The sequence below is a fragment of the Clarias gariepinus genome, chromosome 18, assembly GCF_024256425.1.
Source record: "Clarias gariepinus isolate MV-2021 ecotype Netherlands chromosome 18, CGAR_prim_01v2, whole genome shotgun sequence".
In the NCBI taxonomy this organism is placed as follows: Eukaryota; Metazoa; Chordata; class Actinopteri; order Siluriformes; family Clariidae; genus Clarias; species Clarias gariepinus.
The window spans coordinates 15,366,934-15,393,208 of NC_071117.1; the positions used below are offsets into that span (position 1 = coordinate 15,366,934).

Here is a 26,275-nt window from a genome sequence, read left to right on the forward strand (position 1 = left end):
AGCGGGGAGCAGGTTGCACTGCCTTCATCGTTGGTGCTTTAATTCAGTGCTACTGCAGCTATAAACACAGGATTTGGAGAGATACAGAGCAACATACACACACGTACCTTTGCACACAGTGAAGGGGGGGGAAAAAAACGCTTGTGGATTTTCATCATCGACCTTCTGGAATAAGGACAGGATTACAGACTTGCGATAAAGCTGACGTTCATCAGTTTGCTTTGAAAAGGCACCAAAACCGAAAGATTTTTCCAGGACGGACGTTTCGGTAACCATGGTGAAACAGCACGAGCCTGGCAAAGGAGTGAACGTCCTCTCTCCTTGGTGATGGACGTAACAAGCAGCTAAGCATCTCTAGGCCACGTCTCTACGGTTACGATCTGTGCGTGTGATTAAGGCTATTCAGCAACATGAAAGATTTTTGATCTTACATTGATAAGAGGGACTGGTTTAATACTGGAAGCTAGTGTGCATTTTGTAGGAGTAGATACATAGATACGTCAGTGTGCTTGTGTGTAAGAATGTTATGTGTGTGTTGGGAGATGAGAGAGATGTCCGTGCTGCCATGGTGACCATGCCTCTCTGCTCCGTAGCCTCAGCGCATCAGGAGTTGGCTTCATCCTGATCATCGACCGCAGGCAAGACAGATGGGCATCGGTGAAGGGAACACTACTGCGCATCGCGGTAAGTGTGTGTTTTAGCAATGGATGATTAATATCTGTATAGCGCTCTGTTCCTGTTCATGACAGGATTTATAATGTGAAGATGATTAAGACAAGAACAGCATAGCGTTAGAACTAATGAACCAAGAAACACAAAAAATTTAATATTTAATGAACGCTGCATTTCTAGACACAATAACGATTACAGAGGAGTGAGATATTTATTAATTGCCCACATGTTAACATTGCAAATCACATATCAATGACCTCTAATGTTAAATAAAAACAATTAAAAACAGCTGAACTCTAGAAGCTCAGACCCACTGCTGTGTTCATGTGATCTTATGAATTAGAATTTTGCTATGATGCACAAGTAATTGCACATAAACTCCAGGATATGCAAATGTATTATACAGACTGTTGTTAATAAATTACATGGTGCTACAAGGTGATCTGGCAGAAATTTTAGTTTGTTATAATTTCTATAGTAATGACTAACCTGCAGCGACTTTACAGTAGAAGGCTTAAGTAACCGAAAGCTAATAATAATCATGTATCCAATAATTATAAACATGGTTTTGTTTGTTATATGGTGTAGTTTGCTGTAAGTAGGCGTTTATTTCACCATGTTTAAAGGAGTCTCCAGTGTCAGTGCTGTGTAACAATCAAATGTACAGCTGTAACTCTAAAATTTCCGACACTGGAAGGTGTTCAGGGCTTTCTCTCTGATCAAGCATCAATTTTTAATTTATTACCTTTAAGAAAAAGAAAAGAGGTCTTGGAGAAAAAAAACAAATGGAGCTCACTGTTTATGCAAATGAGAAAAGGAAGTAATTTATTCAATGTACGTTCCACAACATTAAGTGTAACTAGATTACGAAGTGTCATTCTTAGTAAATAAATTGTTGGGAAAATGTTGAGAAATAAGCTACAATAAGCTGATGCATACAGTATATTTTGCAGGATGTCTTGACGTATTGTGTTGTATGTATGGTTTCTATTTTTCTCATTGTTTAAAATCCTTTATAAAATGCTGTAATGTTGTTGTTGACTTTCTGAGTCCTCCATAAAGGTTAGTGAGAAATATGGGTCGCTTTTGTAATATTTTGACATGATGTTGGAGTTTCATCATGTTAAACCGTGTCTGTAAACATCCAGGTGGTTAAAACAATAGCTGTTGCTTTAGGCAGTGTGTGTGTGTGTGTGTGTACAGCTCTCTGCACAACTACAGTTTTACTGCTCACTGTTTTATGGCCACAGCTTATATTTGGTGTTCTGCTCAACCCAATGCACAGAGGGACTATATTCCAGTCACAACTCAAGTCCAGCTTTGGATTTAAGTATATAGCCAACAGGGAGTCTGCAGTTCAAGTGCTTCCTACACTATGTCTCAACTAGGCTTGAGATCTACAGTACAGTATGCTGAAAAAACAAAAAAAACACTGCAGTCATTTTTTTCATTGTATAGTCTGCCTGCAAAACATAGGGGCACATTGGGATCACTATCCGCCGTCTCGCGTTGGCATCGTCTGTCACAAACACAATTTTTCATACTAACGCTTCCGAAAATCATTAATGAGAATTGAACCAATCCTCCAGATTGTATGCTTCCTGATTACATCACTTTTTTACTGTACAGCATGTAAAAATTTATACAGTTTTGCTGCGCAGGCGACACGTCTTTTTAAGAAGACTCATTATTTAGTTAATGATAACTGATTGATTAAATTAAACTGTGATGATTGCTGTATTTACATGCCAAAAAGAGTTTCATATTTAGTTATTTTCAAACCTACAGTAGAAGCCAAACAGAATTTTCACTGGCACAAACATTTTAAAATCGTAACTTATTAATATCGATTCGACAATATCTTCAAGTTCAATTCATTCAATATTTTCTTCTTCTTTTTTTTTCCCCATTTTCTATAAATGTTAGCTTCTGGTTGGGTTAAGTACAAGTTCCTTAGAGCCTGTTAGTTTTTCCGCTCAATAAGAGGAATTTTTTTTGTTTTTTTTTCCTTCACTTGAATTTCACATTCAAGTTTGACATACACTACCATTCAAAAGTTTGGGGTCACTTGCAAATTTATTTGTTTTTGTTTATTTTCTACGTTCTACAACAATACTGGGGATTTTAAAACTATAAAATAACACATATGGAATTAGGTTATTACGTAACAACAACAAAAACTACAGTTAGTTGTTATTTTAAGACACAGAGGTCAGGCTTTCTGTAAGAACAGTATTGTCAAGTGCATTTGCAAAATCCGTCAAGCACCATAATGAAACTGGCTCTCATGAAGGCCATCCCAGGAGGGCGATACCAAAACCTACCCCTGCCGCAAGACGAGAAGTTCATTTAGAGTTATCAGCCTGAAAAATGACCAACTAACAGCACCTCAGATTAGAAGCGTTATGAAGTCTTTACAGAGCATAAGTAGCAGAAACATCTCACTATTAACTGTTTAAAGGAGATTAATGCATTTTTTGAACGCCTTCAGCATTCCTTTATAATGTAGAAAGAAATAAAAATCAGGAACCATCATGGATTTAGAAAGTGACTCCAAACTTTTGAACGGTAGTGTAAATCAGCAGCGTAACTCAGCAGGCAAACGTGTAGATGATATAATGCACAACTAGCAACAAGATGCCACAAAAATAGTTATGATAGCTAGATAGTTACATTTTGTAAATTCGCTTGTACAGTTGGAAAACTAGTAGGTTTATTTCTTTTTTTTTAACATTAGCTTTTTATATTAGCTAGCTATTTCATTTGTTGTACATTTAAATTAGTTAAGGGGCACTGGTGGCTCAGTGGTTTGATTCCCAGCCAGTGCCCAAACCTCGGCCTATTGATGCAGTGCCGGTCCTAAGCCCGGATAAAATGGGAGGGTTGCGTCAAGAAGGGCATCCGGCATTAAAAAAATTTTTTAAAAACTTTGGCAAGTTGTAGTGCAGACTGGGTATTCCGCTGTGGCGACCCCTTGCCGGGAGCAGCCAAAAGAACAACAACAACATTTGAATTAGTTAGCTAGTAAGATTTTGTAAACTGGATGTTTAATTAGTTAGCTAGGTGAATGCAAGGTGCTTGTGAACGCAGAAGAGGGTAGATAGCACTGTCATCTGAGTGTGCCGCAGCATGAGAAGCTGTGTGAAATGATGAAACTGGCTGGCTTCTTGTGGCTCCACATGCCTCAGAGGAAACACGTGTTAGCTGCTTTGTTTCCCTCGTGTTTTTAGGATAGAGTGATGGGCAATGAGCTGGTAATTAAAACTAGGGATAAAAGGAGAAATAAACTAAACCACTGATCAGCAGGTTGTAAGAAACCTGGTGCCATCAAGCCTTAAACTCGACGCAATCAACATAAAAGCAACGTACTGTCAATGTAAATGGTAGTCCCAAGGACTCGAAAGGAGCGGGCTGGGGTATTTGAACAAAAACAATCATGGCGATGGTGCGGATGTACGGTAAAGAGATCGGTTCACTGCTGAGTGAGGATAATATAGATGGGCCTGATTATGGGTTTAGTGGGATTACTCTCGGTGGACCTGTTCAGCCGTCAAAGAGATTAGAAACCACAGGGGGTCTAACATGGGATTTGTGTGGAAGTCTGAGAGTGTGCGTGTCTGTGTATCTGTGTGTGTGTATCTCTGTGTGTGTGTGTGTGTGAGAAAGAGAGAATGAGTGAGTTACCCGGTCAGTAGGGAAGAGGTTACCGGGCTAATCAGATTAACAGCGTTGAGAAACTTCAGTAATGATTCTCATTTTAGCTAATGGAGTAAATACAGGCTACTGTACATCCAGGAGATGAATTTTTTTCTTTAGAAGTCTGTAGGATGGTGATTGAAGCACTAAGTTAAATTGTTTAGTTTCTAGAGTTCTGAATCAGTTCTAAAATCACGAGCTTTATGCTGAGGGGTAAAACACATTAAGTAATTGAACTTGTTTCTTTTACGGTTACATTATTTCAGGAAATTTGTATTTTACTTAAGTTTTATTACATTTTTTTTTATAACTTTTTTTTTTATTTCATTAGCCTCCCATGTTAATAAAAATACACCTTTAAAATTTGGGTAAAGTTAGCTCCAAGTTGTAAATGAGCTTCTTAGTTAGAGCTTGTGGATTATTTTGTTAAATTAGGTAGCTAATTAGGTTTTGTGAATTAGTTTGTTACCGTAGCTAGATACAGTAGTTAATTTTATTTTAAAATATTAATATTTTAAATATATATAATAAATATATAATATTTAATTGTAGATACTTTGGAACTGTCATGTAGACATTTTTTGTTCCAGTTTTCTACCTTTTATTTATTTATTTATTTATTTACAGTTTTCTTTAACCACAGTTTGTGTGTGTGTGTTTTTTTTTTTTTTTTTTTTTAAGACCTATGCTGTACTTTGTCTAGGAGGCTTAATCTAATAAAATGTAACAATAAGATAATTATTTTTAAACTGCATTTATTTTACTAAAACAAATGCATTACATGAACTAGCCATTAGATGAGGTAATAGTGTGTGTGTATGTGTGAAACTGGAAAAAAAACTGATGCAGGCTGTAGAGTGGATACAAAAGAGGCTAAATGCAATTATGCTTTGCTTTAATTTAATTATTTCATTACATCAAATTGAAAACATTAGGCAATCTACATTAAATCTGCATTTTAAGCACTTTTCGTGGCCGAGTGTCGCATTTATTTCAGTATGAGTATACAAGCAGAATGAGTGAACTTCATTTTGATAGCTGATTATAAATTCGCCAAACATACATTGGGTGTTTTGATGCTTTCTGTTTGTTAACACCATATTAACACTCAGGAAGAGCGCATCACAGTCGAGTCTGGTGAGAGGTGTTTTTATTGTACTCTACTAGCTTACTTTTGCAGTAATATGTAATATTTTTGCCAGAATGTTTTTCTGCTTGTTTTTTCTGAGCCTCCAGCAATTCCTAGTTATTATGGTACTTGGAACTGTTAACTCTTTCTCCTGTTTTACTGTGATCACACATTTGCATGGAAAAAGCAATATCCCAGTTTCTCTCTTTGGACAAAAACACACACCGCTAATGATAATCATTTATCCTAGACATTTATCTCTCTCTTTCATCCCTTTGTCTGCTGTGGTTAATTGTCAGCAGTGCAGCTGCTGCTGGAAAAACATGGAACGTTTTCCATTCAGCTGACGGGAAGGTCAGTCCTGGTACCGTTGTCAGATTAATTTCTTCCAGTTTAAATGTATGAAAAGAATCGTCATACTGTACAGGGATGTTACAGCAGTAATCCTCAGGATGTGGCATGGAAATAAATATCATGTTGCATTTGTACTTTACAAAGCCTGGTCATTCCTTTACTTATCTAAGCAGCCAATCATGAAGCAGTGGTAAAATCCATAAAGCCCTACGGGTACAGTTGATGTTTTGGTTGATGTTTACCTGAAAGATCAGGATAAACAGAAAATATCATAATATTGAAGGCTTTAACTGTGGTTAACTGCAGATTTTTTGCTGAGTATTTCAGAAACTGCTCATAAAAGGTCGCTAATGTTTGTACAGGTTGCATAAATCCTGAGGGTGGAAAAGCATAGCGTCCATGAGGAGAGAGGACAGACTTGTTCAGTGAGGCAAGGAGGCTATTTTACCGTGAATTACTACACTTTACAATCGTGCTGAGCAGAAAAGCATGTTAAACAGTGAGGTAAAAGAGTAAAAAACTGCATTATCGTCCCTTACTGTAAGCCAAAACCATCAATTTAAGCATACAGTAAAGTAGCTAAGGACTCACCAATCTGGGCATTTGAAGATTTTTGAGTGACATTTCAGCTCGTTATAGAATAATAAAAAACCAGCTTTGAGACTGTGCGTTCATCCTAAACTTTCACCACCCTGGGTCACCACCTTCTTTAGGGTGTTTTAATACAATGCAAATTCATGCTAATGTGTTACAATTGGCTACTGATTAATATTTCGCGCCATGTTGGGGGTGTTAGTACCTTGGCATACTGAAATCAAGTCACATTTCTGTTGCCTTAACACCATTATATTTGTAGTAAAAATAGTTTTCTCAATAGGACACTGTATAGTATTCAGTCCCAGCAAATAGATGGATAAACAGACAGACAGACGGACTTTATTTAGTCATGGGTGATGTGAGAACTGGGCAAAAGATACTAGTGCAATGCTAAGAAAGAATATAACAAAATCCTATTAGTCACAAATAATAATATATATTAACCTAATAATACTAATAAGTGAAATGCAGTGCAACCTGGATGTGCAGTTGTACAGTATTTATGGCCAATGTTAGTTGAAAATGAGTTACTTACTGCACATGTGATGTCATCCAATTGAAGCAAAAATAAAGTCACCTAAAGTTCATAAGTGCTGTTAACCCTAAAGGTCATGTCTTTTGATGGATGTAATAAGGCTGCTAAAAGTACAGTATAATGTAGAATCTTAAACATCTGATTTTGGATTTTTTTTTTCAATATGCACATAATATTAACTGTACTACTACAATCCAAACAACACATTCAAAATCAGATTCATCTGTTTAAAACAATGCAAAATACTAAGTTTATAAAAAATACATGCTTAAATGTGGTGTGTTTATTAACAGGTTTCTTTTGAAATATTGTTAAGCACCAGATATGAAGCCTGATAATAAAAACAGGTATATACGGTACTGGTGCTAGAAGTAGGCAATAGTAGATCATGAATAATACATGATGTGATAAAATATTAAAGCAACCAATGAAAATTATAAATGCAAATTTAAATGTTTTATTGAGAGCTTTTATTGGTTAATGCAGGTCATTATATCTATTTCTTCCAAGATCATGATGAAGCTTCATAATTTAGTCATTCAGTATTTGTACTTGTAGAGCATTGGTTTAGCATTAAAAACCCCTGAGACAACTGGCAAGTCTGCCCTGTAAAATTAAAGCACTGATCCAGTATTTAAGATATTCATAAGTGAAATGATGGCTTCAATCCAAGCAGGTATGCTGGTTTAAAACTGGTGGACGACTTCTGTCTGCCTTCCCTGTTTAAATCTACAGTAGCTCTGGTAGTGTTACTGTATTCTAGAATACATTACAGTATGTCTGTCTGTTCCAGTGTGTTTAATATTTAATACCCATGGAAACCTACACTATGATGTACACCGATCAGTAATAGCATCAATACTACATAACACTGACTAACATTACCATTTATATCAATATCATGAACACCAAAGCTTATTTATGCACACGGAGAGCAAAGCCTAGCCTGTCCGGTCCAATCTCAGAAACCACACAGCCCAAGGCAATCAACCTGGCTTACAACCTCGCCAGATCCCAATCCAATCGAGCATCCATGGGATGCCCCGGACAAACAAGTCTGCTCCACAGAGGCCACACCTTACAATCCATAGCATCCAAAGGATCTGCTGCTAACGTCCTGGTGCCAGACACCACAGCACAGCCGTAGAGGTCTTGTGTGTACAATGTGTTGCTTGTAATGTTGTGGCTGATTGGGGTATATGAGGGATTCCCAAACTATTTGCTGAATCAGAATTTTAAGTGTAAACTTAGTTCCTCGGACCCTCCTCATTAGAGATTGATGTAATAAACATGGTTATAAAATGTCAGGTTTTTTGTAGTCATAAAAAATTTCTGTTTCGGAATGTTTCACTGATAGAACAGTGGCCTCCTAAATATTATAAATGTAATAATGTTGAGGTGTGATAAAAATTTTAAATATATATCACCATCATCGAGTATGCTTCATGGTCCCTGGGGCGTCTGGTTTGCACTTTCAGAACCATAGTTATATTTTACAGGCACAACAAGCAGCAGCCACTGCACACTCCTCTCTATTTCCCCAGTGGTTGTTTATGGTGACGGCTCTTTCATGTCTTAACCTGCTGTGTGACGTTTGGCGTGCCATCATTTCACTGACGGTTCCTTCAGCTCCATACAGGGAGCCACATCACAGTCTTTTCTTCCCACAACTAAAAGCGCTTGTTAGGCAGCTTTTGCTTTCACTCCATCCCAGGGGAGATTATTAGCACAGAACATCCCAAGATCGAGATGCTTGACGTGCCTTGTTGGGAATGTCCGAAATGTCCTTGTGAGGAAGTGCACTAATGTTACGAAGGCTGCTTGAGATGCTGGAGAAGCATTTTGTGCTAAATGTAGATTGTCTCTAAGAAAAAAATACATGTCCTTTATATTATTATTATTACTATTATTTGTACCATATTGTCCATTCTAGTTTTCTATGACTGTAGAGCCAAAGCAAATGATAGCATCCATAATGTGTAACAGCATGCAATTCAAAACAGATTTATTTTTAAATTAATAAATAATTGACCCTGCGATGGATTGGCACCCCGTCCCGTGTGTACGCCACCTCGTGCCCCAGGTCTCCTGGGATACTCTCCAGGCCCCCCGTGACCCTGTCGGTGTAGAAAATGAATAAATTAATTCATGAATTAGTGAATAAACATGTTCTTATCAAAACTAATTAAATATTATACAATGATCCACAGTGTATATAAAGAAAGTGCATTGTTGACAATTTGCTCTTGTATAAGATGAATAAAAAATCTGTCTAGTTTAAAAGAAAAGTACAGTAAATAAAAACAGGACGAAACAGGGAACAAGCATCAATTAGATAGAATGAAAAAAGAAAAAACACATGTATCATAAATAAAGGGGTAAACGGAGGAGAAGAGAAGGGGATACCTTGAAGGTGAGGTGGGAATGAAGAAATGGAAATAACTGAGTAAAGAAAAGAAGGAAAATGTGAAAAAAAAACCATAAAGATCAAGTAAACTGTGAATGCAATTGTTTAAATAGTTAAATGTTTAAATAGTTAATAGTTAATTAACAGTAAGTAAAAGTATAGAAAGAAAAGACAATTGTGAAAAACACAGCACGCAACATATAAAAAGCATAGGAAAGAGACAAAAACCAAGAATTTACAGAAGGAAAATAAAGAAATGTCAGAGTAAGGTGGAAAATTTTCTTAATACATGACTTATATGTTGTGTATTAAGATTTTAGTTTTTGGCTTTAGTGTCTTACACTTTTGTATGCGTCATTCGCTATTTTTCTCCAGCAATGTTATTTTCCTTTCCCAGTTTATCTAATGCAAGCTAAATCAGTTTCATGTCCTCGCGCCGTTGGCAGTTTCGTTCTCCAGACGGCGCAAATCAAAACCGCGGTCCCGTTATCTTTTCCTCACCAACGTCAATACGCTGAGGGCTTCAGTCACACTCACTCCATCACTGTCGCTTCTCTATGGAATCGTAAGCGTGCTCATAATGGCTGGCCTCAGGTCATGGGCTCCAGTCCACACTGACACCAGGAGGGAGTGTAAACAGTCTTAGAGCAAAGGGAAGCCTGCCGTTTCTGCTACTTGGATGTTATTTAACAGCGGGGATTGGGGGCGGGTCACAGGGCAGCGTCCCAGGCTCAAGAGGTCAAAGACGTGGAGGTGACTGGATTCATTTGCCATGACAAGGTTTTGTTCAAATGAGATGAAAGTAGACATTGTACAGTATATGGGGTCTACTGATTTAGGAAATTTTATTAGTGTGTTTCGGTGTGTGTGGTTTAGGCTGGTGCGTTAATTGAATTCTGCGTTCTTGTGTGTCAGCCTCTTTGTGCTGATTAGAGTGCTGGTATATCAGTGTGATGGCAGCTGCTCCCTGGAGACACAACATGGCATGTGCACACACACACACACACACACACACACACACACACACACACACACACACACACACACACACTCCTCAACATTTTCATCTTGCTTTCAGTCACTTTCACAGCCACCACTCATCCATCTCTTCCTTTCACCCCTGTCCCATAGGTTAGTGTGTGCATGTTTGTGTGTGTGAAAGAGAACGAGCCTGAGCAAGAGGCATTAGCTGGATGATTGACTGACTGAGGAGAAGGAAGGAACCACCAGACTCCTAACTCACCATTGCTATACGTTGAGGTTGCCTGCAAAAGGGCTGTTTGCTGAATTAACTTCTCCATATTCTGTGTCCATCCATAAATACACACACATCAGAATCATGTTGCATCGCGTGCATCAATAACGGTTCACATTACAAGAAATAATAGAGTACGACTCGCTCTCTGGTCTCCTGTCGTGTACAGAGGCGACACGTGCGGCTTGGCTGTTACCGATGCCTTGTTCAGGGCAAGCGTGGCCAATCGGTTCAAATGGAGCGCACCATTGTCATGGTAATCAGAGGTCAGGGGTCAGGACATTGCTTCTGTTTCAGGGCGGTTGAATTATGTTCAATGTGAAGAATAGACTGTTTTTAACGCACAAGTAACGCCAGCAAGTGTACATTAATGATCGCCACATGAACTGTACGTGTTGTTCGTTAGAAAGTGAATTTGGATGAAGCTCATGTGAGGAACGCAGTGGAAGAAGAAAGAAAAATAAAGAAAGATGAGAACTTGAAAACTAAAGACAAAGGTATATAGAGATGAAGGAATAGTAAAGTGCTGAGAAGAAAAAAACAAGGAAAAAAAAGTCATGTAAAGCGACTTAAGTGTGATGGAAAAGTAAAAAAAAAAGGTAAGATTAGGAAAATGTATTGAAAAGAGTAAAGAATGAACAAGTGAAAAGACAAGGGCAGGGGGAGCTCGGTGGTTAAGGTGTTGGACAGCAGCTTGGAAGGTCCTAGGTTCAAACCCCCAGCACCATCAAGATGTCATTGTTGGACCCTTGAGCACCATTGGGCCCTTAACCCTCAACTGCTTGGGTAAGTAATGAGGAAAAAAATTACTGTAAGTCACTTAGTTTGTAAAAAAAAAGAACGAAAAATGAAAAGTAGGAAGCAAAAAGGAAGGAAAAAAGAAAAGTGAACACTATGAGTGAAAATTTAATTAAGTTGATATGGGAGAAGAGGAAAAAAATAGGTGAAGAAAGAACAGAAAAGTGGGGAGAGAATGAAAAGATGTAAGAAGCCAAAATAAGGAAAGAAAGAATACTAAGAAGAGAAGGGAAGGGAAGAAACGTGTACGGTATGAGAAATACAAAAAAAGAAGTAATGGTGGAAGTGGAATTGAGGCTAAGGGGGGAATAAACAGAAAGAAAAGGCTGAAAGTGAAGAAGTGAGGGCAAAATAGGACAGGTGACATGGGAAAAAATAAGAAAAGAAGGGAGGGGAAAAATAAGAAAATAATAGAGCATAAACAAGGGAATATGAGAGAGAATTTAAAAAAGGAAAGGAAAAAAGAGTGACAGGCAAAGAAAAGAAAAACAAAAAAGGGAAAAGAGAAGGAGTAAACGAGGGCAGAAAATGCAACGACAAATCTATAAGAAGAAGAAGAACGGGGAAAAACTGTAGGAAAAAAATGAAAAGGGCAAGGGTAAAAATGGATGAGAGGAAAGACAAAGAAAGCGCGCGGCAGAGGAATAATGAGTAAAACTGAACAGGAGACACAGGAGACGGAATAAACAGGACAGAACCACGCCCCTCCCCCTGTGCTGTGCTGTGCTGAGGACAGGATACAGATTTGGGGTTAATTACTGTCCTTATCTGCACACTCGTCCTCTCTGACACCCGTCCCTGTCTGATGATTAGCACAGCAATTAGCCTCGTTAGATCTCACACCAGACTTGTGCTAATGACTTAATGAGAATCACAACAAACAATAACACTGTCCAGACACTTTACTTACTCTCTCTCTCTCTCTCTCTCTCTCTCTCTCTCACACACACACACACACACACAGGGTGCATGGAGGAACAGCGAGCTGGAGGTTTTTCAGCATGGCAGACTGCACTGAACACTGTGTGTGTGTGTGTGTTGGTTTGGGTGGTGGTTGGGAGGGTAGCCTTTGGAACCCAACCATGTGTTCTTCAGCCCATTTCTTATCCTTCATAACACCCTTTTTAACACTCGTTCATAGTGTTTGTCATCAAATAACAGATGTATCGTAGCTGGACTGCCTTGACGCCGTTCCTGGACCAGTGTTTAACACTGTCACCACTAACAGCCACTTGGACGCTTATCTGTGTGTATGTAACATCACATCAACACAGAGACACGCTTCTCTCAGACGCCATCTCTCTCCCTCTCTCTCTTTTTCTCACTCTTTCTCTGTCGAGGGTTGCCGCTGCTGCGTATTGATTAGCTGATAAATATTTAAGGAGACATGGTGCCCCGTGAGAGGGGATTTAATGAACAGTCGGTGAGCATGAAGAGTCTTTGAGAGGCGCCATGTGCTCACACATTCGTTCAGACACACTGTGGAGGAGGACAAGGGGGGCGGGGCCTTGGCGAGGCCATTGTTGCACGGGCTAGCAGTTCTTCAGGGTTTGTTGTCATGGCAACAGTTTTTTTTTTTTTTTCTTAATGTGTGTGGCTGAGAAGGAAGCAGGGATTACTAGACTGAGAAGAAACGTAGTAATGTAATAGTGTAGCGTGACTTCATGAATGTTGATGATGACCTTTCGAGAAAACCAAAAGGTTTGTTAGAAAATAAATCATTTGTATGTTGTTTTTTTTTTCAACTGTATATCTATAGCTTGATTACATTTTAACACCGTTTTCCCATGAGAAAACCATTGCACTGCTTTACTTCAACTCTGTTGTTTTTGTTTTGTTTTGTTTTTACCCATAACTCATCAGAGTCATTAATTATTGAAGTTTCATAGCTTTTACTGAGATATGATTCTATGGCATAGTAATGTGTGTGTGTGTGTGTGTGTGTGTGTGTGTTTGTGTATGTTTGGGTTTTTCCAGGGCTCATTCCCAGGAAATCTGCAGCTGGTGTTGGTGTTGAGGCCCACCACCCTGTTCCAGCGCGCGCTCTCAGACGTCCTCTTTAGACTCAGCAAGGATGAGTTTAAAATGAAGGTGCCGGTGAGTGTTTACATTCTCTTCCCAACAAGACAGAACAAGAAATGCAGACTCAGCCTTTTTTTTCAGACTGTTTGTGTACGAGTCTGTCAGGGTTTTATTTAATACAGTCATATATGGCAGAAATAAATGAACAAATTTCAAATAATTACACGTTTTGGTTTAATGGTGCTAATATTATCATATATTATATATTCAATATAATAATAATAATAATAATAATAATAATAATAATAATAATAATATAAAAAATAAAAAAAAACATCTGTCATAACATGTTTCCTAAGTGTTTCGGTGAAACGTGATCACGTGATTCCATGATGTGGAATAGGGAGGTTCTGATTAGTAGCTACTAAAATTAGGTTTTGTTTTTGATTTGATTAAAAAATTCTCAACAAAACACGACCTTATTTAAAAAATGAAAAGAAATATTTTACTGCGACAGACTCCAAGGTGTCTTAAAATACAACCTCAGCAGCAACCTCATTTCCCCTCTTGTCTGTTTCAACCACTCAGTGCTTAGCATCACCAGTGTACTTATCACCAGATGCACATGTTTCCCACATGTTTCCCCTTAAGTTAGATCTTTTATGTTTGAATAAATCATAGATCATTCTGTGGCTTACACCCCTATCTCACCTACGCAGTTTGACTCGCGGAAAGACGTAGTGTTAGGGACCGAGCCACCTCAAGTGACTGCCCGTCATTCCGTGAGGTTCCACAGAGTCCGCGAGCTTTTGCGGGGCTGCCAAAAAAATGAACGTTAAAATTTTTGCACGGAAACATTGGAAACGTAATCACTACGCCAAAACTCGCGGTCAAAAAACTTAAACTGTTCAGGTACAGGGCACTTGACTGAAAATGAGATTTTAAAAAAATTGGAGCCAAAAAGTTCTTCAGGAGGAAAATCTATCTCTTTGGAAACAAAATTTTCCCTTATTATAATATGGTTTAGAATAAAATCAAATACTATACATTATATAACATAATCCAAGACAGGATGAATTATTTCAGGATGTGGATCATTTTAAAGGTTTTAAAGGCCAGATGTTTATACAGTATATGCCTAGGCTAAACACATTCTAACTTTATATATAAAACTTAAACATTTGGTATTATAAACATAGTTGGTATTCTAACTAAGCGTGCTTTCAAAATTGCTGGTTCAATAATTTTTTTCGTCTTTAAGCGTTGGTTCAGTGTTTCTAAATAAATCTGCCTTCCTCATGAGATAATCTTTCTAAAATGCATCATCCTTGTTACAGCAAAACATTTTACCAAACTGTGCTGCCGACCCCATGCTTCAAAGCTCTTTAGTTTAAAAGCCTTATCCTTTGTCTTCCATATATACTGTTCATTATGGCCAAACAGCTCAATTCTTGATTTATCTGACCACAGAGTGCTCCTCTACATGGGCTAGTTCTTCCCTTTTGAAAATCACCTGCAGCCTTTAGCCTAGCCTTTTTGTTTCATGCTAGTCTTAGACTAGATTTCTTTTAGGCCATGGTGATATAGGACTGGTAGTCATTGGTGTACATACTTAGGTGCCTGATGCCGCCAGCTCCATTGCCAGTTCAGTTGTTGTTGTCTTGCCATTTGAATTAAACTTTCAGAGCAAAGTTTCTTCCTTCCTAGGACTTCATTTGTACAGGGGGCATTTGTGGCTTAGTGGTAGGCTTTTCACCTGCCTGGTTTGATTCCCAGCCACTAGATAGCTGCATACAGCTACTGACTTATTTAAAAGCAAGGTTATAATTTAAAAGCAAGGTTTCGATGCATGAACACATTTTACTATAATACACACATTTCCTAAAGCTATTAATAATAAAATAAGTAAACAGAAATATAGTTTTTCTTGTCACTGTCTACTGTTAAAGGCGGTTGGCAAAGAAATTTAACTGCACCATAGATAAAAATTATCAAATAATTAAATGTCCTTAAATTTTAAGCAAGTTTAATAGTTGTTGTTTGTAAGGCGACTATTTACAGAATACACTAGTATTCCCTTTTGGGTGTGTGTTTGATAAATAGTTGTTGCTGGTGGAATCACACTTATTTACTCCTTCTGTGTGTCAGCATTGTCATTGGCTTTATATTAGCATTCCATTAATTTCATGATCGCACACAGACACACACACACACACACACTTATTTGCTGGTTCAGCGGGCTTTATAAAAACACTAATTACATCTGATCTGCTGACAGTCTCCCCTAGAGCATGTTAAATGGTAATACATGAAAATTTAATGTTGCATGTTGTATGTTGCAGGTGATCATGCTTAGTTCAGTGACTGAGCTGCACAGCTACATAGACCGCTCCCAGCTGACCCAGGAGTTGGGGGGCACTCAGGAGTATTGCCATGAGAAGTGGATCTCGCACCGCACCGTAAGTCCTGACAGTGACACGACGGAGAGAACGACACTTTGTACATTTTATCCATTAACAGTTACATAATTTGTACATGCTGTAAAGAATTACAAGGGTAAGTCAAAAATATAACACTTCTAAGTCCTAAAGCCTAAACTTTGGAATAAACGCAGAGGACTGCTATCCGAGGGTGTCGTGATCTCGCAGGATGATGCACGTCCGCACACTTCTACACACACAATCGACACTCTGCAAAAATGTTGTTTTGAGTCGTTAAAGCATTCTCCCTATAGTTTGGTCCCTTAAAAGCAGCTTTACGAGGACGAAAATTCACTTCTGATGAAGAAGTGAAGACAGCGGTGCATTCAGGACTCGGAGCTTAGCTTTAAGAAAAAAAATTGTGAGGGAATAAGAAAGCTTGTGGACGAAGTGTGTTGAAAAAATTTAAATCAACTCTACAGCCAGTGTGCGGATCATTTTAGACTCACCCTTTGAGATTATTATTATTATTATCATTATCATTATTTTTATTTTTTTTAAATGCTTCCAAGCGCAAGACTTGTGCAGTTTTAATAAAATCATTCCTGGAATTCTCCTCAGCTCCCAGAACTATTTCTATGTTTATGATTCTAGCATAAAATATCACTTTAATTACCCACACATGAAGCGCTGTTGGATATTTATTGATCATTGATTGTGTAAGATTAAGTGCTAGTGTTTATTCTGTGGTGTAGTGCACACTGGGGAGCTTCGGCCTAAATTATATGTTTTGTACATGACCATGCAGCCTGCTGTATCGGAGAAAGGCAGTTTTTAGTAATTGCATTTGGGCCAATTTTCACGCAGCGCTAGCTCTCTTTCATGTGTTAGTGATGTTGTGTGTGTGTGTGCGCGCCTGTGTGTGCGCACACTCACTGATGTGGAATTTGGGTCATGCTCCTGTAGGCCATCGAAGGCTTTGCGCTGATGGTGAAGAAGACGGCTCAGACGCTGCAGGCGTTTGGGACAGAGCTGGCCGAGACAGAGCTGCCCAATGATGTCGAGGCAACGTCCACCCTGCTAAGCGCTCATACAGAAAAGAAGGAGATGATGAAGGTGAGGAAGATAAGGTTCATTTTCAGTCCCTTTCTAGTGCAGGACTAAACCACACTACTGTCCCTGTCTGTATTAGTTCAGAACTGAGTGAAGCCAGTCAGCATTTTACATTCTGAGGATTATTGAGTGAGGCTTCATATTAATTAGATTAAATTTAAAAAAAGAGTTTTCTTTTTTTTTTCTTCTTTTCATTTTTCCATTCTGTTTTTGTTAGCTTTATTCTTTCTGTTTTTTACCTTTTTTTGCTCACTTTTTTTTCTTCTTTTTTCCTTCTTTTGCATTTTTCTTTTTTATTTCCTTCTTGTCTCTTTTTGTTTTTATTTTCATTCTTTGCTTCCTTCCTTTCTTTTTTTCTCTTCTTTCCTTTGTTCCTTTCATTCTTTCCATCTTTTTTTTATTTTTTGGCTTTCTTCCGTTTTCTCTTCTTTTTTCTTCTTCTGTTCATTCATCTTTCCCTTCCTCCTTAAATAGTTAATCTACCTTAATTTTTTCCTTTTTTTCCCCACACTCCTCCTTTCGTTCTCTCTATCTCTTTTTCTATTTTCTTTTTTATTCTTTCTATTTTCTTCTTTCTTTGTTCATTTTTTCTTTCCTTCCTTCTGTTCCTTTCCTTATTCCTTTTCATCTTTCTTCCTTTATATAAATTATTTTATATAATTGATATACCTGCCTTATTTACTATATCTTTATTTTTCTCCACTTATCTCTATTGTTCATTTCTTTCTTTTATTCTTTTTTCGTTCTCCCAGCCCTTCTATTTTTCTCCCACTCTGTTTTGTTCCCTTTCTTTTTCTCAATCTCTTTCTTTTTCATTTATTTACTGCCATCTATTTTACTTCTTTCTTTTATTATTTACCCCCTTCTCCATATATCGATTAGTTTACCTGATTTGTCCTGTATTTTTCTTTGGTTCCTTATTTCCCTGGTTCCACTTTTCCTTCTCATATTCTTATATCTATTTCTTTAGCTTTTCTTACCGGTCCCCTTCTTTCTGTACCTCTCTTCTTCTTGTCCCTTCACCTGTGTGTGTTCCTGTGTACAGGAGGATCTAAAGATAGCTCTGAGTCAGGGTAGCCGTCTGCTGGACAGCATCAACGAGCCGCTGGCATCAGATCCAGACTACAACATGAACCACGATGAGTTGGAGAACTTGGCCACTGTGCAGAGGTGTGTGTGTGTGCGCGTGTGTATATGTGTCAAGTATAATTTAAATGGCATGTATCCTTGGTAATGCCATTTCAGTTGAACATTCTGTCTAGCTGTTGAATTGATGCTCAGGGACAGATCTGGAGTGTGTTGTATAACTCAGTAGTGGCATGTATTATATAATCTCACAGAGAAAGTGGAGGCTGAACAGGTTTATTTTAAGACCGAGAAAACTCCAGTGTCAGCTTGTGCCTGTGTTCGCCTGCATCCCCACTGGAGCAGATCGAGAGCTTGATATGTGCATACTGATCTACTCGATCAAAACTCTGCGCTTATGCAAGACTGTCACCATCTTTAAATGTGCTTTTGTTCCTGTACTGTATATCCGTCTCTTTAGGCTACTGGGGCAGCTGGATGAGACTGAAACAGCTTTCGATGACTTCTGGGAACGGCATCAGACCAAGCTGGAACAGTGTCTCCAGCTGCGATATTTTGAGCAGAACTTCAGAGAGGTACGGGATCTCACGTGTGAGGGATCAGCGTGGGTGCATAGACGCACCGCTTATCAGCTTTTCTCATCAGTTGTGTTTTATGATCTGGGTTTCAGGTCCGAGCCCATTTGGATCAGGTAGCTGATAAATTATCTAGCTTCTCCGAGGTGGGCATAAGCCCCGCCCATGGTGAGCACATCATGAAGGAGCTGACCACTCATGAAGAAAGAACCTGTGTAAGTGTGCCAGGTCATGAGATTGTAAATCTCTAGAGTTAATGTTGCTTTACACTTCAATTCGAATACATACGCGCCTACTCATTCAGCCAAGTTTTATATTTATTTATTTATTTATTTATTTATTTATTTTTTAAACCACGCATACATTCCCATCATTGTGGAGACATTTGGTTTGTACTATGATATTAAAACATGTCCTCCAACACACACACACACACACACACACACCCTTATAAAGCTCATCCATCATAGTGACAGTACTAACATTGTGCCATGTGTGCACGAGCGAGATACTCCTCCTTATTCCACAGCTAGATCAGAATCTACTCTACCATTATTAATTGAGAGATTGTTATTAATCAGGGAGACAGCATTCATTTACTACCATCTACTCATGTGTACTCGCACCATCATTGTTCGAAGCAAAGTCATGTCCTTTACCTAAACAAAGACAAACCCCCTTTTTTTTTCTTCTTCCTCACGAATGCTGTCCTGCTGTGAGAATAAAAAAAAACTAATGTTGATGATAAAAATAAACAAATCACATGACTGCCGGTTGGCAAGGTCCCATACTGCCAAACTGCAAAATTGCCGTGCTTGTCCTTGCTGAACTGCAGGGGTGCCATTATTTTTAAAGGCTAGCGTGAGGTTTTGTGTGTCTGTAGTAATTCTGCAGATCCGATGCTACGGGGTGAAGAGGGGGGAGGAGAGAAATCGGTGCAGTGCTAGACTGCAGGTTCTGTTCCCCACAAACGTTTTATACACTGAAGCGCGTGTGCGCACACACACACACATACATATACACACACACATACATATACACACACACACACGATGCAAACACACTTGAAGCCTTACCGGCATTTTTTTTGCTTTTATTCTTTAGATTAAGAACACATTAGAAATGAGACTGTAGGTTGTTTTTTAAAAAAAGGGGGAAAAAACAATAATAATATGTATCTTTATGTAGCATAACTGTATACAGAAGTGTATGTTTAAACTTCTTTAGAAAACAATAAAACACTGCTGCATCTGTTCATTCTTAAATGTTCGAGCTGATTTTGGTCATCACTTCGGATGTAATATTTACCTTTGCATTAAAAGAATTATGTCAATTATTTTAATTTAAACAAAACAATTAGTTTTTTTTTTCCGATAAGAACAAACATTTTTAGCTTCTTATCATTTGATATATACTGTATGTAGACCGGATACAATTAGACATTTAGTTGTTTAAAGCTTTTAACGATACAAATTATTTAAATACATTGGTGCAAAAAAAAAATAGTTTGCTTACTATTAAATATGAGTGTTTATATGTAAGCAAATCAGTGTTTAGCGATCCAATGATTAATCCTGATCACCCCAACTAATCCCAATAAGAGGATTATGTTATAATTGTGACAGGTCTAGTAGCCGCACTTACAGACTGAAACTGATTGAACTCATGATGCATTTCAGCATTTGGAGTCGATCATTATATGAAGTTAATGCAGCACTAATGTGAAAATTCTGGGTGGAGCAGAAAAATAGAAGCTGAAAGAAATTGTGATCATTGAGTTTGCCCAAATTGAATGAAAGGAAACTAATTCATAAAATATAACCCATACACATTTTAACAGTTTATTTACAGTAACTCGGTCTCTCTCTCTCTGTCTCTTTCTCTCTCTGTCTCTGTCTTTTGGCAGGAGGTGCTGGACCGGGCTTTGGCATTGGTTGCTGAAGGAGACACACTGATCGAGAACTCCCACTATGCCATAGACTCCATCATGCCCAAATGCTCAGAGCTCAGGGCCGTGTGCGAGGAGGTGGAAGCTGTCCTGAGCGACAAAAAAACCCACCTGCTCAAAGCCATGGAGCTCCACTCCACCCTAGAGAAGGTAGGGCTCCATCTTAAAGAAGTACTCAGACATTTATCAGCCCAAAAGCTCTTTCCACTTATAAACAGGAATTTCAACATGTCTCTCTGGACTAACGTTTGTATGATGAACTTGTTTATGATAGAAGTCTAAATCAAGCTGTCAAATAAATACATATTGTTAGTATGTAATTAATGTTTAGATTGTCTGCCTATGTAAAATATGTCATAACCACAGCTCTGGAAACTGTAGCAATGAAGGTTTTATCCACTTTTTAACATACATACTGTACAGTAGATGTAACTGAATATACAGTAAATAAATCAGAATATTCAGTGAATCTAAAGTAAATTAATACACATACAGAAAGGGCTAAGAGGCATACTATTCTTTTTTTTATATTCAAAAGGCAGAAAAGTTGTGCAGTTAAAGGTTTTCTTTTAATTATGGGTGTCCGATATGAATGTACAGTATGCATGATTAGTTATTGCCTGGTCAGTAGCATAGTGCTCTAAATAAGGCAACTAGTTTGATTATTGTGGGAAATAGAACCAAGTACTTTTGTTGTACGTTTATAATCAAAAACAGATTTTATTTGGGGCGGATTATAAAGTTCAGCAATGCAGCTAAGGTTGAGGAACTGTCAGTCAGAAATCACGCATCATATTTACAGTGCAGCCATTTCTACCCTTATTTAGTGTTTTCCAGTGTTTAGATACAGATGTGAAAATGTTCAATTCTGGTACACCTTAGTCACATGTCTTATTGGACAATATACAAGATAAAAAAAAAATTTTTTTCTTTAAATCACAGACCGAATAACTATTCATGGAAATATTCAACATAAAAATTATTATGTCTGTGACAAACATACACATGCTACAGGTTCAGTAAATGGAAATGTGGTTGGAAAACACTGAAGTATTACTTTAAACAGGATGTCATCATGTCTTTTTACATGTCAGTATGTAAATGAATAACTCTTGTCATCTCATCACAGTTTCCATAGCTAAGGTTCCATCATTAGTTTTTAATATGTTTCTCTTTCTCTCTTTTCACTCCACCAGGCTACCAGATGGTGCGATGATGGAATTTACCTTCTAGCATGCCAGCCTGTTGACAAGTGTCAGTCACAGGATGGGGCAGAGGCAGCGCTGCGGGAGATCGAGCGTTACCTGGATACAGCCAATCAGCACAAGCTAATAGACTTAACTAGCATCTGGAGGGAGTACGACTCGGTGCTGACGGCAGATTTTCGAGTAAGCGGCTCAAACCAATTGTCAGACCTCCCTACCACTCTATTGTTTATCACATGAATCTGTGAAGCTTTACCTCCGTGGTTATTTTATTTATTCATATTTATCCAAATTAAGTTACATATAATATTTGGTGGTAAGAATTGTACCAGAAGATTAGAAAAAACTAAACACAATAAGAATGGTGTTAGCAACCTGTTTGCTCTGATGGTTCATGTTACAGGATCAGGTGGAGAAAGTCTTCCAAAAGCAGCTCTCTATGGATGATATGTTTGAGAAAAGAAGAGTTAGCCTGAAGAAGTTAGCAGCTAAGCAGACACGGCCCGTCCAACCGGTCGCCCCCCGACCCGAAGCCATCATCAAATCACCCATGTCGTCGCCCGGTGTGTTGCCTCATCAGCTCCCGTTCATCTTTTTTTCAGTCCTTTTTTTTTTTCCAAGATTTCTATTTTATTTAACAATGTGGGAAGTCTAAACTTGTACATTGCACAGTCAGGTCAAGGACTGTTATTATTATTTGTGTGAGACATTCGGATGGTTCCATGCATCTGTGGTGTATTGCTTTCTATCTAGTGGTGTCTTGTAAAATCGCAGGAGGGGTTCTAGTGAGTGTATTTAGGGTTTCTGTGATGTTTCCAACACACATCATAAAACAATGATGAAAGCACAAGGAATTAAATTATATCATTTAGCTTTGATCCTGTATATGGATTCACAATTCCATACTTTTTAAAAATTTTAAGCAATTTATCGAAGTATTCTTTATTTTAATCACATTTCCACGGGCCTCAGTAACGATTCCTGTTTTATTTCCCTGATGTTTTTGCGTTTTATGCATGTTCTTTATTTATTTCTTTTCCTTCATGCAGCACATAAAGAGGGGACTTTATCATCTGATATTATCAACAGCCACAAAGTAAGTACTTGAACCTACAGAAGCAATGTCATGGGTTATGGGTTATAGGACTTCAGGTTTATGATGAATTCCTACAAACTTCTCTCTCTCTCTCTTTTTCTCTCTCTCTTTAGGGGGATAAACTTCTGCATAATGGAAGGTGTCTCTCAGAAGAGGAGGAGAGCCTAGCTGTTCTTAGGAGGTCAGTAAAGGACAGGAGTCACAGACTTTATGTTTAAAACTAATCACAAGGGTCATAGTGACACAGTGATACCACATACTCTATTGCTTTGATTGGGCTAAAAAAAAATTTTTTAAATCCACTCCAGAATTATCATATCATTATCACCTTGCAGGGGTGTTACGAAAATTGTCTTTAAAAATTATTTTTTTAAAAATGATCTGCACTCTGGCTGTAGAATTTATTTAATTAACTCTAAAAAGGATGATTCCTTTCCATACTCTGCTGTTTACTCTCAGGCTCATAGGTAGTAATGAACCCATGTCTCGAATCAATGATTCTCTTTAAGAAACTCTCATGGGCTTCTGTTTTTGCTCGCACCGCAGTTACCAATGAACTGATGTAGTTCAGTAGCTCTGAATGTTATTTTAATATAACTGGAGTGCCGATAATTTTTGACTAACCCTTGTGTATACCAGGTAAGTCAGCCCACACCTTATTTGTATAGGAAATATGTATTTCAAGGTTCAGTGTAATAGGGTGTGTTTGCGTCCTATTTTGAAAAAAAAAAGTGTTATATACTGTACAGTATTTGAATAAACTGTTAGTTTGTATTCTATCTGGAGAGAAACAGCTAAACGTCATAGCGTCCCTATATGACGCCGTTGCCATGGCAGCGACGCTCTACTTAGGCTGTAAACGTCACAGGAGTCTAAAAAAAAAAAAAAAAAAAAGTTAGTCAGCAGAATTTCACTCTGTCCTGTGGAAGGAGGAACAAGATTCAGGAAGTGTTGAGTGACGGAACATCCCGTCCCGAGCGCGGTGAAGATGTCGCGAGCGAAATATGCGCTGAAATGGTCAGTGTCTCCCTCTAGCGACCACACATTTTAAAGACTGCTGTGTGATTTGATTGTGCTGTTCACATGTCGCCCCCTTTTTTAAAACATTATTTATAATGTTGCTTTTTTAAAACAGCGAAATGAAAATCTCCGACCTTTTGCAGGCGGTGCAGGCGTTTCCTGCCGCTTATCCACAAATAACGCGTTTTTAGACGCGGTACATATGAATAGTCTGAATTAGGACACCGTTTAGCACTTAATGCTAATTCTATTTTATTTTATTTTTTACTGTACAGTGTCATGTTGTGTTGTCCTTTAAGGTCGATTGTTTTATTCAGACATGAAAACAAATACATATCGATTATTTAGTTTGTTTAGGCATTAAAATCAATCAGTGAAGATTTTTCTCTTCTTGTTAAAATTTCTTCTAAGTTCACAATTCGCTGTGCCATTACTTATGCTCCAACCTGGACGTATTTTAACCGTTTCTGACGCGAAAGTGAGTTGTTTTGGTTTAAAAATTAATTCAGGTTATACAACATTTTCACATTTACACAATGAATAAGAATAATATTCACACAAAAAAAAAAAATAATAAAATAAAAAAAAAAAATATATATATATATATATATATATATATATATATATATATATATTATTTTTGAGAATTTTGTTCATCCTGTACTTTTACTATACTGAGAGATGCTAAGATCACGTGACCTAAGACCTAAGTATAGTTTTCTTCTAAACAGCCGTCATGGCGGACACAGAGCCGACTCGCACAAAAAATCCCAGCTGCAAGCTTTTTATAGAATGTGCCAAGAAAAATCTTCACTCGTTTGAGATGAGTCCTTATCACGTGACCTCATCATTAATATTCATGAGCGTCTACCAAAGATGGGAGTGTACACCGGATCTGCCTTGTGTGTGTTCAATTATTTCAACGTTCATACAACACATTTTATTTGCTATAGTGATTTTATATATATTTTTTTCTCTTTATATTTCGTTTATGTATATATTTACACATCAAGTTTTTTTCATTATCACCGCTCGTTCCAGACCTTTGCTCCTTGAATAGTTAAATCACATGTGGGTCTTTGAATATTAAGCCTGAGAACTCCTCATACAGTGTATACTGTACCAGTCAAAAGTTTGGACACACCATCTAATTTAATGTTTTTTGTTTTGTGATTTATTTTCTATACATTACTGGATTTTATAAAAACTATGAAATTTACTTAAGATCTTTTGCAGGCGGAAATGTACTTACGTTATAGTGTCATGTTGTGTTGTCCTTTAAGGTCAATTTTTTAAATCAGTTTATTTAGGCATAAAAACAAATACACTTTCATCATTTAGTTTGTTTAGGCGTCAAAATCAGTCAAGATTTTTCTCTTGTAGTTAAAATTTCTTCTAAAACTGCACTTTGCACCTGTAAACGTATTAATGTTAGAGCAGAAAAACAGTGACATTTCTTTTGCACCAACTTGGAAATATTTTTGAATCTTTCTCATAATTAAATATAAATTGTTTACGTATCTGATTGAAGTTAATCCGTCACAATAGCCACAGGGGTTTAAATGCTGTTTCAAATTTGTTATATGCACGTTATTTAATTATCACAGCTCGTTACAGTCTTTTGACCTTGAATAGAAATTTGAATATTAAGTTGAATAGAAATCCGGATCCGACTGTTTGAATATTAAGCTTGAGATCCACTTATCTATACAGTACTGTAACAGTCAAAGGTTTAGACACACCATCAAATCCAGTGTTTTTTTTTGTGATTTATTTTCAACATTCTAGAACAATACCAGAGATTTTAAAACTATGAATTAATATGGTATTAGGTAATTAAGTCACAACAGCAGAAACAACAACCTTCAGTTGTTATTTTAAGACATAAAGGTCAGCTGTTCTGTAATAGTTCTTGCAAGAACAGTATTGTCAAGTGCATTTGCAAAACCCATCAAGCACTGTGATGAAACTGGATCTCATAAAGACCTTCATAGGAAAGCAAGACCATAACTTTATTTTTCAAAACCAAAGTTCATTTAGAGTTACCTGCCTCAGAAATCACCAATTAATAAACAGCACCTCAGATTAGAGGCGTTATAAAGGCTTTACAGAGCATAAGTAACAGACACATCTCAATATCAACTGTTTAACAGAGATCATTACATATTGTTGATTCTTCCATCAGTGTTTTACAGTGTAGAAAGAAATAAAAATCAGGAAAGATCATGAAATTCAAAGGTGTGTCCAAACTAGTCACTGGTAGTGTATAAGAACGAGTTGTGTTTATATGTGACTTAAATGATCAATCATGATCCTCTTAAATAACTGAACCAGTGATGTATTAAAT

At 37.6% G+C, this 26,275-nt stretch overlaps 1 protein-coding gene across 11 annotated transcripts in view; it reads left to right on the forward strand.

Annotated features, from left to right (window-relative positions):
- Positions 1 to 26,275, forward strand: part of mcf2la (mcf.2 cell line derived transforming sequence-like a) — an 88,670-nt gene that overhangs the window by 49,558 nt on the left and 12,837 nt on the right. For 10 of the 11 annotated variants that reach the window (XM_053476739.1, XM_053476736.1, XM_053476746.1 and 7 more), the window contains exons 4-15: positions 594 to 684; positions 13,421 to 13,540; positions 15,808 to 15,924; positions 16,852 to 17,001; positions 18,044 to 18,168; positions 18,545 to 18,659; positions 18,755 to 18,874; positions 20,566 to 20,757; positions 21,804 to 21,995; positions 22,216 to 22,375; positions 22,862 to 22,908; positions 23,022 to 23,089. In XM_053476739.1, the coding sequence (XP_053332714.1) occupies positions 594 to 684; positions 13,421 to 13,540; positions 15,808 to 15,924; positions 16,852 to 17,001; positions 18,044 to 18,168; positions 18,545 to 18,659; positions 18,755 to 18,874; positions 20,566 to 20,757; positions 21,804 to 21,995; positions 22,216 to 22,375; positions 22,862 to 22,908; positions 23,022 to 23,089 (1,497 nt within the window). Of the gene's footprint in view, positions 1 to 73; positions 383 to 593; positions 685 to 13,420; positions 13,541 to 15,807; positions 15,925 to 16,851; positions 17,002 to 18,043; positions 18,169 to 18,544; positions 18,660 to 18,754; positions 18,875 to 20,565; positions 20,758 to 21,803; positions 21,996 to 22,215; positions 22,376 to 22,861; positions 22,909 to 23,021; positions 23,090 to 26,275 lie in introns of those variants that run through there. The other variant, XM_053476745.1, reaches the window with a different exon arrangement.